Genomic DNA, 14,422 nt, shown 5'->3' with positions numbered 1-14,422 from the left:
AATTTTTTTTATCTCCCCAAACATTAACTTTAGTACAGCTAGAGACTTGAGTGATTTGTGTGGTATTCCCCTCACGGATGATTTGGGAACCTATTTGGGAGTTCTAATAATCCATAAGAGGGTTAACACATGAACTTATACTCCTCTTATTGATAAGGTCTTGAGAAGATTAGCAAGTTGAAAGGGAAGAGTATTATCCATGGCTGGTAGAAGAACTCTCATCCAAGCTGTATCAAATGCAATCCCAATCCATACTATGCAAACTACAATGCTGTCAGTGACTGTCTGTAAAAAGCTGGACAGATTAAATGCAAACTTTCTGTGGGGAGGAGAAACTGATTATGCGCATAACCACCTAGTAAGTTGGGAAAAAGTTTGTCGATCAAAACAGATGGGAGGACTGGGCCTGCGTAAAACTAGATCTATAAACTGTGCTCTTATGGCAAAAAATAGTTGGAAATTAATCACTAGACAAGAAAAACTTTGGTGCAAAGTTTTCACAGGAAAGTATCTTAAGGATAAGGAATTCCTTGAGATATAAACAAGAGGAAATAGTTCTTACACTTGGAGGGGTCTGCTAGGCCCTGGTAATTTACTCAAGAAAGGATGCAAGTGGCAACTCAAGTCGGGCACACAAATAAAATTCTGGCGGGACTGATGGGTCGGAAAGGAACCGTTGAAGAATATATATCCGAGTATGGATAATCCTAGTAGAAACGAAGAGGTTGCAAGATATATCGATGAGAATAGATCGTGGAATATCCATGGAATTCAACACTTAATCTCTGAAGAAACTAGAAGGGAGATTCTAAAAATCTCGATACCAACTTTGACCGACAACCAAGAAAAGGATAAAATTGTTTGGGGTTTCTCTAAAGATGGGTTATTCACTGTCAATTAAGCCTATCAAGTAGTATCCAATATGGAGATGGGTGAGCAAAATGGAGAAAATATAAAGTGGATACGGAAAACACGTACAAGCGAGAGAATCAAATTCTTTGTTTGGCTTTCCTACCTAGACAAGCTCAATATAAATAAAGTTAGAAAGAAGAAAAATATGACACATGATCCAAATTGCAAAGAGTGTCGAAATGAAATAGAATCTATAAATCATATTCTACGTAGGTGTCCCGTAGCAAGAAGGATCTGGGAAGAGCTAAAGGCAGGCGAACAAGATAAACATTTCGATTCGATGGATTTTAAAGAATGGTTGAAAAGGAACTGCCTTTCAAAGAAACCCGGGATTGACGGCTTGGAATAGGGTCCCTTATTTTTGGCAGCCATTTGGGGACTGTGAAAGAATATAAATGAAAGAGTGTTCATGAAAGGGAGAGTTGACACGTTTAAAGTGACAAACTATGCTAAACAATTCGTCAGAGATATGGAAAAAGCTTTGTCAACCTCGCATAGAAGAATGGCAAATGATCCATGCTGGGTTAAATGGAAAAAGCCAGCTGAGGGAAGTTGGATTTTAAATACTGATGGTGTGTATAAATCTAGTACATGTTTGACTGCTGCAGGTGGACTGATCCGGGATTGCAATGGCGACTGGAAGTGTGGATTTATGATGCGGTTGAAGAATGGGAATAGTTCGATCGCTGAAATCTGGGGAGCTCGACAAGGACTCATACTAGCTAAAACTCTAAGATTAAGAAATGTAATCCTTGAGATGGATGCGAAATGGGTGGTGGACTGTTTGAAAGGTGAACAGATTGAAGAAATATCAAATTATGAGCTGATAAAGGTCTGCATAAATATCTTGAAGGAAGGTTGGGTATCAGAAGTCCAACATATTTGGCGTGAAGGAAATAAATGCGCCGACAAGCTGGCAAATCTTGCATTGATTCATGAAGAAGAAAACTTTATCTTGCAAGGGCCTCCAACTGAACTCCTTGAGCTGTTGGAAGCTGATAAAAATGGCGCCGGAGAGTTGAGACAATAGTCTGTCATGTGATCTTTCATTGTACCAAAAAAAATAATATTTCTCTAGGAAAAGTAACTAAAACCCTAGAAAATGAACTAAGAGAGAAACATTAAATCATACAGTTAATGCTTGTATAATACCCACCGGCTTTTTTATTATTATTTAAATCTATTAATGAGCACATATGTATTATTGATGTAATAAATGCATATATATATATATATATATATATATATATACGAGTCTTATTAGAGTGGGAATATATCGATGGAATTTTGTGTTTCTTCAGTAGCTCTAAAGATATTACGAAAGTCTAAAGATAATTTTTTATAGTTTTTTTTTAATGAGTATTAATGTGGTTTGAGGGAGTCACTACCGAATTTTATTATGATATTATTGAGTCACTCGAAAATTTCATTTTAATATTTACTTATAAGAGAAAACAATATGAAAATCAATTACGTGAAAAAAAATTAGTACAACGCATTTTGAGAACCTAGTCCATTAAAAATTGTCTTAATAATAAAATTTATAAATTCGAGTCAAAATTTAAAAGATCATTCAATTACCTTTGAGATACTGACAAAAAAGTTGAAGAACTATAATAATAAAAATACTAACTAAGATTATGGTTAAACAACAAAAACAAATAAAATATCAAATTTAAATTAACACATAAAATAAATAAGAAATTACATTAAATTTTTTAAAATATAAAAGGTCATTAGTATATAAAAACATAAAAAAATTAAGGAAAAAAAAGAAAACAAAACAAAACAAAACAAAACAAAAATAATATATGATAAAAAACAAAAGTAAATAAAAAGTAAATAGAACTTAATATGAATATTTATATATATATATATATAATAATTTTTTTTAAAAAAACTTATATCACATATTAATAATAAATAGGTAATAAATAAATAAAAATAATAAAAAAGTGTAAATAGAATTACATGAAAAATTAAATATGTAAGGATTATATACATAAAAATAATATTTTATGAGCTATATGAGCTGCCACAGTTGCTGATAAGCAGCCCTTATTCTAAACAAGTGATAAATACAACTAGTTTTCTCGATTAGCAATGTAATGTGCCAAATGATGCAATGGTGCAACCCTTGCAGCATCAAAACAAGCCAGCTCTTCAACAGATTGAGCCATCAGATCATCGGCAAGTTTTTTCACCCCTGCGATGCCCATCAGCTTCGGATACGTTACCTTATCGCTAACCTAGTCTTTCCCCGCAGTCTTCCCTAGCTGCGCAGATGACTTGGTCACGTCCAAGATATCATCCACCACTTGAAACAACATCCCTATGCACCTTGCATATTTCCGAACCCTTTCGATGTCGGCGTCGTTTCCGCCTCACATTATCGCACCGCAGACGGCACAAGCCTCTAAGAGCTTGGCGGTTTTATGGACATGGATGTACTCCAATTCTTCCAAGCTCACTTCTTTTCCCTCACTCTCGAGATCCATAATTTGACCCACCACGAGCCCTTTGGACCCTACTGCCGAGCTCAACTCGGAAATTGCTCGAACCACGCGATCTGGCGAAACATTTCTTGGGCTGGAAGCAATATGCTCAATGGCGAGGCAGAGGAGAGCATCGCCAGCAAGAACGGCGGTTCCTTCGTCGAATACCTTGTGGTTAGTAGGCTTACATCTTCTAAGGTCATCCTTGTCCATGCATGGCAAGTCATCATGGATCAACGAAGCCGTATGTATCATCTCTACGGCACAAGCTACCGGCATCGCCAACGAGTCATCTCCTCCCACTAGTTCACACGAAGCGATACAAAAGAATAGGACGGACTCGCTTGCCTCCGGCACCTCATTGCCTCATTGATCTTTAACGGATGACGCAAGGGTACCGCCTCATCGAGCGCTTTGTTAACTTGTTTCGCCTTCATGGCCAAATATTGTTCGAATCCGAATCACATAAATGAATTTGCTTGTGAAATGCACACGTTTTGTTTCCAGGCTAGAATTAAGATACTTGTATTGTCTGAACCAGTAGACACTTATAGTAAGCATTCAACATGCAACGCAAGTAAAGAAATTCAACATGGCTGATGATGCTTCATGTTTACGAACCTTATGTTTAGGAAGTGATTAACATGCCAGCCAGCCTGAATATTTCTCTTAATAATAATATATTAATCATTTATATATTAGTTTAGCATAATGAAATTATGTTAAGTCTTGCAAATAAAGTTAAGATTTCGAATCTTGAGTCTTGACGTTGTGAATAAAAAAATTAGATTAAGAGAGTCGTCCTTAAAATAGTTTTCATCATTATCTTATTCAGATTAGTTGGTTAATAAATCGAATATAAGTGAATAAAAATATATATTAACTATTCTTAATATTAAATTAATATAATTATATCATCTTCATTTATGGAATGTATGAAGTTAGTCTATGCCTTAAAATGGTGCAAACTTATGAATTGATGTGTACCCGCTATAAACCTTGTGAATTGATGTGTAACCACTATTCAGTATGAAAATGTTTTAGGCATAATGGCCAACTGAGTCCTTAATATTTCATTTTTCATTAATTTGATCCTTATTTTTTAAAACTAAATTTAACCTTCAATCTTTAAAATATATATATTCAAAATAACATCAATCATTTAATAATGAACACTCAAATATCTTTTCATACATCGTATTTAAACTCGATATTTTCAGGGATAACAAACAAATATTTTTTTATTAAGATAAGATGATTACAAAATAATATATGTTTTAAGTATTCTCAAATATTTGATATTGAACACTCAATCACCTTTAGCTGGTACTCGAACCCATGACTTCAAAAAACAACAATAATTTTTTTAACTACTGAAATAATTTGATTCGTACCACGTCATCAAATTAATATATATATATAAAGGGTATTTTAAATAAGTAAATTTCCTTCTCTGATATGATAAGACTTGGCCACTGCATCAACGATCTCGTTCTACGTTCAATTACCAAAATTTCATGGGCAAATCTAGCATAATCTTGGGTAGTTTTGGGGTATGGTAATTTAATTTAATGTTAATTTAAGATTTTAACAATCTAAAATGTTATGTTTATCTTAAAAAGTTATACAAATTTATAACAATTTAGGTTGCAATAAAAGAATTACATTGTGAGAATTTAAGGTTTACAACCGAAAATATTTTAAAAAATATAATATTTTTTGTTGTAACCAAAAATATTATAAAAAATATAAAATTTTCAGTTGCAACATGTACAACCTAAAAAGTTACTTTGCCCAACTTAAAAAATTTGCTCTTGATAATATTTTCGATTTAATCGATTTCTACTACTTTTTATTTTTGTCATTTTTTAATCTTATATTAAGAAGTTGTATTTTAAAATTTCTCTCTAATCTTTGATGGAAAAAACCAAAATTTCTTTTTAAGGGTCGAAAAAATATATATATTTTGGAGGACCAAATGCATAAATATCTCATTAGAAATATTTAAATCCAATCATAAATATTTTAGAGGAACTATAATGGGAAAAGCCAATTTTTCACTTTTACCAACGGGGACATGTAGCTATTCAAAAGACTCAACCATTTGAGAATGAATACACAAATACTCCTTAAAACGTGCTTGAACTTAAAACCTCTAGGAATAACAATCATCCTTTTAACTAAAGGGATCGCTTGGTTCGTGCACCACTCTTAAACTTTCTTATTTCCGTTAACTTCTTATCAACAGCACAACGGCTCTTCACATCAACCAGGATGAACCGTCATGAACAACTATCTTCCATCCGTAACATCATGTATCAACCAACAGATCTAAGCTCCTAGTTCAAACAGGTTTTGTTTCAATCCCATGGAACGGTAACATGAATTCAATATTTCATTTACCGACTATCTTAAATATCCAATGCACAAGTACAACCATATTGAAGTTTTTAGTATTCCCACAAATTACAACTAGAAAGATGATTGCACATTGAAGTTTATAACTAATCAAGCACATGCTTGTTATCGAGCATGATGTTCAAAAAGTTTGTGGAGCTCACCTTGTTCGAACAAGTTCAAGTGGGAGAGTCTCCATTGCCATCTGAAATTCGAAAAGGATGGCTTTAGATACGACAAAAAGCTTCTATTTGGAAAAGAAACCTGGAATATTGCATACCCATAATCTTGGAGTTAGTGGATCTGATTTTGGATGTCGTCTGGATAATTCAGACTGAAAGGTGATGACTATTGCAACTTTGAATTCGATGGAGAAGGGACCAGCTAAGACAGTTGGACAAGTCGAAAGACGGGGTAATACAACATATATAGGCAGCGTCATATTGCGACAGACATCTCCATCTGCTATCTAGACAAGAATAAATGAAGGCTGTTAAATGATACATCAAGTGATGAATTTAACAATTACATCGGGTGTGAAAAATCGCACCTGTGTAGTCTGTATCAATGAAGTTTCCGTGATGATTTTTTCGCCAAGAAGAACTGACTCTACACGAAGTAAGTGAATGTCGATAGAAGAAATGGGAAGTGCGGATGCTTCTACAGTTAGTTCTCCACCAAGAGGTTCAAGCATCGGACATTGTGTGGATATTCTTCCTGTGATGCGAAAGCCACCTATTCAGCCAAACATCTAGTCAGTGGGGGTCAATGAAATGAGTATATAAGAATTTGGATGCAATGCTGCTGAAGTTCCACATCATCCAAATTTCTTAAAAATATGTCCTATGAATAACATACTAAATATTCCCTTCTTTAAAATTTGAATGATACTAGAGCAGGAACATAGGAAACGGCAAAAACCTGATTTCAGTTCAGGAAGTATAGGATGTCTTTGAGTGTCCTGAGTAACGTAAAAGATACCATCAGGAGAAATTGGTTGGTTAAGAAGATTAGCTGCAAATATGTCATAAAAGGTAAAGTCCATTTAACCTGATTCATGTCTATATAATTGAGAAGAAGACTTTAAAGTTTAAACTGAACCATACCTTTATCACTTTCTACTATGAATTCCACTGTAGCAGATAATGATTTATGCAGGTATCCTCTCATTATATCTACAGTTGCCAAATACTATAACAAGATAGATTAAAATGAAGAAAGAGTCCAATAGTGACAGAACAATGTTAAACAGAGATTTCTAGGATAACAAAATAGTCACCTGGATGCTAATATCTGTTCCATGGAAGGTTTCATAAAATCTTTCCGAATTATCTTCTTTAGGGTTCCACAGAGTTATAGAGAACGGTATCTGCCACACCAACCTAGAATGACTGCTAATGGACATATTTGGTACTTGCAGTTTCCAAAGGAATGAGAATCAACCATTAAGGACAAAATCTTAAGAGACAGTTGCATCAACCTTGTTTTGTTTAACTCTCGCCACCAACACAGAGCCCAAAATTCAGCCCTTCTATTTTTTAGAAGAGATGTGATGTTTAGGTCCCTCAGCTCTGTCAAAGGTTAGAATTTATGGCAGGGTTGTGGTTCATGCTCAAGTACCATTATTACAATCGTATCTTGCCATTAGACTAGTTGAACTCTCACTTGAACATGCAGTTTTTGGTGTGAGTTACTTCCACTTTGTTCAAAAAGTAAAACTAAATAAACATATGTAACTCTTGAAATACATTTTGCACAAGTACACAAACATAAGGGTATTATATATTTCATATTGATGTACTACCTCTGTTGTACCTGAAACAATTCTACCAGAAGGTTCAATCTCGATGATCCTATTCCTGCGTAAATAAGAAAAATAAAACTTCTAAGGATATTTGCATAGCGTCAACATAAAAACAGCTTGCGAAAATTAAAAAAGCCAAACACAAATCACAGTAAGTATAACTAAGATAATACTAATTTTAGAATAAACCTTATTGGTTATTTTGGGAAACCCTACAAGTACTAGTCAAATTAAAAGGATTTCCATAATGCAAATCATGAGTATGCCTTCAAGCTTAACTAAAAAAATAGTGCAGAAAGCTAGTGGAAATATCATCAATATTATCAAATAATTCCTTCTAATGAGACTTCAAGCACCCTATGTCCAAGCCTATACCAGATCAAGGTTTCCTAGGCACAGCTGATCTAGAGCCAAAGATATGGTACGTGAATGAGAACTTCAAATAACATGAATAGCATTCTAAGCCATTTCAGCCCTAGAAGAGAAGTACAACCCATTATTTGCCAAGGCTAACCATATAAAAACTATAAAATGTTTAGGCATCTAGAATAATACCAACTCTCTTAAGACACCTGAAAGCTTCTCTACAAAGACAAATAGACCAACGATCACGTATACACATGTTACAGAAGGTGTATATCGAAATCCAAAAGTTTCTAAATCATAAGAACCGTCCCTATTAATTGTTTCATTTAATGCTCCCAACACTAAGATTAGCTATACCATTTAACTGTAATTTACATAGAAGTCCATTCCTCTATCTTGAATCTTGACACTAAACTTTCACATACAACAAGGCAGTGTACACAATTCATCTTTCTTCCCATCCAACCTAAACAAAATAAAATATCCAAGGAAGTTAGCAATTACAATTAAGTAGGATTCAGGCACACAATCCGAGATCAGAATTTTGTAAACAACGCTGCATACTTTTTAGGTCGGTTTCCAAGTTCCATTTCAAATTTTCAGTTACGGTCCGCATGTGTCAAAGCTATAAAGTAGAGAAAATTAAGATAAACGTACAGGATGATAATTGGCTTGAGAACACCATATAAGGACTCGATAACTCCGGCCGAACCTCCTCGAACCTTTAAAAAACAGGAAAAAAAGGTGGAAAAAGGAAAAAGGAATAGTCACATAAATAAAACTCTAGTTGTTTGATCTCCAGAAATGGAAGGAAAAGGAATAGTCACATAAATAAAACTCTAGTTGTTTGATCTCCAGAAATGGAGAAACCTGGAGGGTGACAGATCCGTTGAGGACGATGCGAATTCCATAGTGAGAGATGGAAGAAGCAGATATCACCACGATCTTGCCTTCAAGAGGCTCCTATTAAAAAGACCACACAAAAATCCACCGTCAAATCACTAGAATTTTAATTCATCGCGGAAAGAAAGAGAGAGATAACGCACGGAGGGGCGGTAGATGCGGTTGGGCCGGGACAGGGAGAGCTCTATTTTGGTCGACATCGCCCCTACAGTCTATAGAAGCATCAACGACAGCTGCAGTGTAGATGAGGGGAAACTGGTAAGCAAAACTATGGGAGAAGGCAAGCAGCCAAGCTATACTCATTTCAATATTGAATTTTGCAATCAAATTCGGCATTATCCCCTAATTTTAATGATTTAATCATTTTACATCTTAAATTTTAGGTAAAACTATTCCACATACCACCCAACTTCAAGTGTTAATTTGTTTATACCACCGAATTTCTAATTTTGTCAATTTTAATACTAATATTATGTTTTACATTAAATTATACTACTCTAACATTTATGACTTAACGATGACATGATAGTTGCACGTCGTAACGATGAAGACGTGGAAACCATTTTCCATGCAATATTGTATTTCAAAAATTAAATGATATTAAAATACATTAAAGCTTGCTTTGACGATTTCACGACGGAGTCATCGTTTTGATGTCCATAAGGTTGCTAACAATCCTCAAGACTAGCTGCAGTCTGCTAAGAATATGCAACGCTCGAATTCCGTACACCCGAAACCGGAGTGGACTGCTGGTGGTATTGTACTTCTGATCAGAAAGCACTCAGAGAGAACTCACAGAGAGAACTTTAGAAAACACTTTGTAAGTGAATTGTGAATGTTTTTGAATAAGTTGAGAAGCTGAATATAGCTCTCTATTTATAGGCTAGAAATATGGTTAAAATCGTCTATAAAATTTTAGGATTAAATCTCTTATTTGTAACAGCTGAAACGTCTAGATGAACCTGACTCAGAAATAACTCCTGATATTAACAGCTGAAACGTTAGATGAACCACGACCACGACCACGACCACGACCACGACCCGGGACGGGACGGGCGGCGACGGCGGCGGCGGTGCGCGAGAGCCCCCCTTGTTCTCTATCACTCAACAAGGAAGTGGAATGTCAAGCCTTAAATACCATTCCCAATAGTGTTTCCAACACTATGTGGGATTGAGCATTACCAACAACCTTTGTCAATAGTACTATTGGTATGTCTAACTCCAATCGATATAAAAATATATAGTATATAATTATCAAAGTTGTCTCTAATGTTTATCTGAGGAGTCACTTTAGCTCCTACCTTTAATTTTAGGACAAAATGCTCTAGGTTAGATAAAAATCATTAGTTAACTAACGGTCAATGCTATTGCTGACGTGATAAATCCTACATGTTCAAATTGATTATGTGGTATATGTCACATGTCCATAAGTTATGACATGTCACATATTATGTGTTTAAAGTGATAATACAACACATATAATATATACATAAATAATAATGTGACACATCATGTACATAAATGATTATGTAATACATATCACATGTACATAAGTGATGATGAGTCATACGTCATATTATTATTTTGGATACATAGAACTTGTCACGTCAGTAACAAGTATTGATCATTAGTTAACTAACTATTTTCGTCTAATCAGAGGACATTTTATCTTAAAATGAAATATTGAATACTAAAGTGTAAAAAAGAAGGTCAAAATGATTATTTGATCAAATATTAGGACTAAATTTTAATATTATGTCAAAATATACGCAGGCCGTAAACTTCTTGATTTCTAGTACGATGATAGACGTGAATCATGTTAATGAAAATGGCTTTGCGCCACTCGATCTTTTGTCACAAAACCAAAGAGACGTGATCGATAAAGAGATTGCAGACTCTTCGAAGGATGGGAGCTACACATGCAAAACACAAGCCTTCATCAAATCGTCAACGTAAGGCAATAAGGAACGTTGAATGGTGGAAAGAACACGCAATACCTTAATGCTGGGTGGCATCGTTGTTAGCTTCAATGGAATTTCAGGCAGGCGTAAATCCACCTACGGGCATCGGACAAGACGATTCCTCGAGCGATCCTTCATTATCACAAACGATCTATTTATTCGGATTAGATTCATACCGAGGGTCCGTCATATCGAATACAACCGGTTTCCTGGCATCTCTCAGTATTATCTTGTTGCTTATAAGTGGATTACCATTGAACCACAGGTTCTTTATGTGGGTGTTAATGGTGATCATATGGGTTGCCATTACTGCAATGGCATGGGATAACATTTTAGGGTGTTTTCGATTCGGTTATTTAAAAAAATTATTATTTTTATCCGGATCGATGGATTTACAGATCGAATTGAATCGGATAATTTTGAATATCCCTAATTTTTAGTTGTTGAACTGGATAGCGAGTTGGATGCGGTGGTCATGTGTTTACAAACCAACTATTATTTGGGTTCTTTTAAATATGGCTCGAGTTGGAACCGGTTTCTCTTTTAAATTCCATAAAGCACATCATATATTTTATGTTAAACAAAAATTAAAGTCTTTCACATGTACTTGACCCGAATCGAGGGGTCTCACTCAACCCGAAAATCGACATGATATTTTAAGTTAAAATCTCTTCTTGATCTGACTTGACACGATTAATATATAATTAAATATAGTCGTTTAAATTAAAATCAATGAGTATCATAATATTATAAACAAGTAAAGTTAAATGTAAACAAAAACTAGAATAAATATATTCGATCTACCTCGACTTGAATTTCATAAACTAAACTCAACTAAAAAACTCTAAAAAAAAGTTTAAAGATAAAATAGTACACGTCAACTCAACCAACTTAAATTTTTTCTATTTAATTTTACTTGACTCAATCGAACACTCATCCATAAATTAGACTAAAACTCTGACTTGATTTCTATTTCAATGCGTATGAACTGTAAAGGTAAGATGTTCAAACCAACATAGAGTATATTCTAAACCAAAAAAGTCACAGTTAAAAAGGTAACTTACTCAAAAGTTACATTTTTTTCCTTTTATTCATATAAAAAATAAAGTAATAAATTCAAAAATGTCAAAACCTTGTAAAGGGGGATTTGCTCTAACTTTGGCCAATGATAAATTACAACTATATATATATATATATATGCAAAAGTTGGAATAACATCAATGCATGCAACTTGTTCACTAAATAGAAAGCTTTGGCACATGGGTTGAATCTTTAAATTATCTTCACTCCAAGTACTAAACAAACATTCTTTTTAGTAAAAAATAATAATAATAATTTAGAAAACAATGCATGTCTTCGTAACTTTTAGCTTTTCTTTTTATCATCACTTTTTTATTAAAATATTAAAAAAATTATTTCAAGTATTTTGTTTTATTTTAAAGTAAATTTTTAACTTTATATTGTATTATAGTTTAATTTAAAGATGCGTAAGCTCTAACATGTTTAAACACAATAACGTATATAAGATTTTATGTTAGAGCTATAAATTTTTAAGAAGTTATATTAAAAATTTAGGCGACGAATAATTAAATTCTCAACAAAAAAATTATATAATAATTTAAAATTTTAAGAGAGTGTGATTGCCTCTTATACCCCTTAGTCAATTCATGTTTGATAATAACCGTTTTAGGTTTGAGTTTATGAGAATTATGGGTCATTTAAATTGTCATTTCACAACACGAATCAAACGATCTTGATAGTAAAAGAATTTTTGTTATTTTTTTAGGTATTGGGTTCGAATATCATGAATGTCAGGATTGTAAGTGTTCAATTTCAAATGATTGAGAGTTATTTGTGAACATATACTACCTTGTATTTAACCAAGATTAATTAATAAAATGTCGATTCACATGTATCATTCATAGATTAATCTTAAAAATTAATTTAAAATAGATTTTGACATTTTCATTCTTTTTTTAGAAGTTAAATATATTTGACTCTTATCCTATATAATACTAAGATTTTATTTGGCAAGCAAAATTAAAATAGATAAATTTTTGAAATTTTGTTAATACAATAATTATAATTTTATAACATTTTTTGTTATTTTGCAACTTAAAATTTATAATTTTTTATTTAAAATAGAATAAATTATAATATGGTACACTCTTCTTCTCTTTTACCACTGAAATCAATGAATTATTTTGTTTAAGTTATGGACAATATTAATTTATAATTTGCATAAAAATTAAAGAAATAAAAGTTTATATCTCATTATTATTTTTAATTTTTATTATAATATGGTACACTCTTCTTCTCTTTTAACGTATTATGGATTTATATTTTTTTTCAGAAAAAGTCCCTAAACCCAACCCTATCACCCCTAACGCACGTGCGACTGTAATTATGACCCCTCCATCCTCATCTCTCAAAACAGGGAAAAAATAATAGAAAAGCCTTTATAAAAGTAATTAATAAAAGATTGACTTTAAAAAATATTAAGACAAAACTTATGGTAAACTATATTATTAGTCATCAATCTATTATATCTTTTTTACTTTAGTTACTGGATTATTTTTTGACAAAATCATCACTAATGTTGGTTTTTTTTTATATTTTGATCACTCACTATTAAAAAATTAATCATAATATTGATGTGTATTTTTTTCATTATTCATGTTATTTTCTCTCTCCTAATAAGTTGTCCACGTGGATACCACCTAATTGGTCCTAATAAACCAAAAAAAAAGTAAATTAATTACTATGGGAGGAAGGCAAATCAAACTAGGACCTTTACACAAGACACTTAACCACTGAATTAGGCTTAAATTTGTTATAATTTCATCAAAAAATATACATTTAAATTAGTTTAATAAGAATCACAAGGATTGAAGCTAATAAAAAAGACATGAGAAAGATGCAATCGTATTAGTTGTGATAACTAATAATAAGGATGGATCGAAGTGATGTAGAGGTCGTGAAGGGACAATGATTAAAAGGTTATCTTTGTTTCTTCTTGTATTATGTCAGTTGCAAAAGTTAGGAATGGACTTATGAGGGTGGTGGCTAGGGGTAGTTCGTCTTGAATTTTTAAAATATTATACATTTTAGATTTTTTTATTATATATTTTATATTGATAATATATTTTCGTTCATAGAATTTTATAAATATGTCATCTCTTAAAATTATAGAAGTTAGCTCCCATTAACATAAAACTATGCACCTGTCTTTGACAGAAACCACAACAATACAAAAAACTTTGCTTCTAGCAAGTCAAATGGGATACAATAATGTGAAATTTTTGGTAAATTATATTAATTTTTATCTTTTTATATGTTTTGTAAATTTTCGGATGATTATATTATGATAATATGAAACTAGTTGATGAAATAAAGTACTTTTACTAAATTGGAAGAAAATCAATTTAGATATCAAAATAGAAGAAATTAATTAATACTGACACCGGATATGTATTTAAGCCATTTACGACGCACAAAGGATACTCATCATAACCTAATATTAACGTGATCCGTTATTTCGTACGACTTGTTTCCTTCTATTACGGGCCTAACAATGATTTCAC

The 14,422-nt window shown here is 32.7% G+C and overlaps 1 protein-coding gene and 1 pseudogene across 1 annotated transcript; both read right to left on the bottom strand.

Annotated features, from left to right (window-relative positions):
* Positions 1 to 2,948: 2,948 nt before the first annotated feature.
* LOC120148043 lies at positions 2,949 to 3,868 on the bottom strand (annotated as a pseudogene).
* A 1,855-nt stretch (positions 3,869 to 5,723) lies between these two features.
* On the bottom strand, positions 5,724 to 9,178 carry LOC120148035 (vacuolar protein sorting-associated protein 26C-like). The gene is made up of 10 exons (XM_039161236.1): positions 9,021 to 9,178; positions 8,845 to 8,937; positions 8,632 to 8,696; positions 7,609 to 7,663; positions 7,084 to 7,173; positions 6,911 to 6,995; positions 6,726 to 6,818; positions 6,355 to 6,539; positions 6,085 to 6,273; positions 5,724 to 6,009 (listed from the first exon to the last, which is right to left on the bottom strand). The coding sequence occupies exons 1-10, from the start codon at positions 9,075 to 9,077 to the stop codon at positions 5,965 to 5,967; spliced, it is 957 nt and encodes a 318-aa protein (XP_039017167.1). The 5' UTR covers positions 9,078 to 9,178; the 3' UTR covers positions 5,724 to 5,964.
* Positions 9,179 to 14,422: the final 5,244 nt, after the last annotated feature.

Source organism: Hibiscus syriacus, unplaced genomic scaffold, assembly GCF_006381635.1.
Source record: "Hibiscus syriacus cultivar Baekdansim isolate YM2019G1 unplaced genomic scaffold, ASM638163v2 tig00110946_pilon, whole genome shotgun sequence".
In the NCBI taxonomy this organism is placed as follows: Eukaryota; Viridiplantae; Streptophyta; class Magnoliopsida; order Malvales; family Malvaceae; genus Hibiscus; species Hibiscus syriacus.
The sequence above is the reverse complement of the archived record's forward strand: the minus strand, read 5'-3'. Positions and strand labels throughout refer to the sequence as shown.

Excerpts from the sequence above, each read along its gene's own strand:
- LOC120148035 (XM_039161236.1), bottom strand. The coding sequence starts at position 9,077 with ATGTCGACCAAAATAGAGCTCTCCCTGTCCCGGCCCAACCGCATCTAC. Across the intron at positions 8,697-8,844 it reads ACGGATCTGTCACCCTCCAG|GTTCGAGGAGGTTCGGCCGG; the intron begins GTTTCTCCATTT and ends TGTTTTTTAAAG. Across the intron at positions 6,010-6,084 it reads CACTAACTCCAAGATTATGG|ATGGCAATGGAGACTCTCCC; the intron begins GTATGCAATATT and ends TTCGAATTTCAG.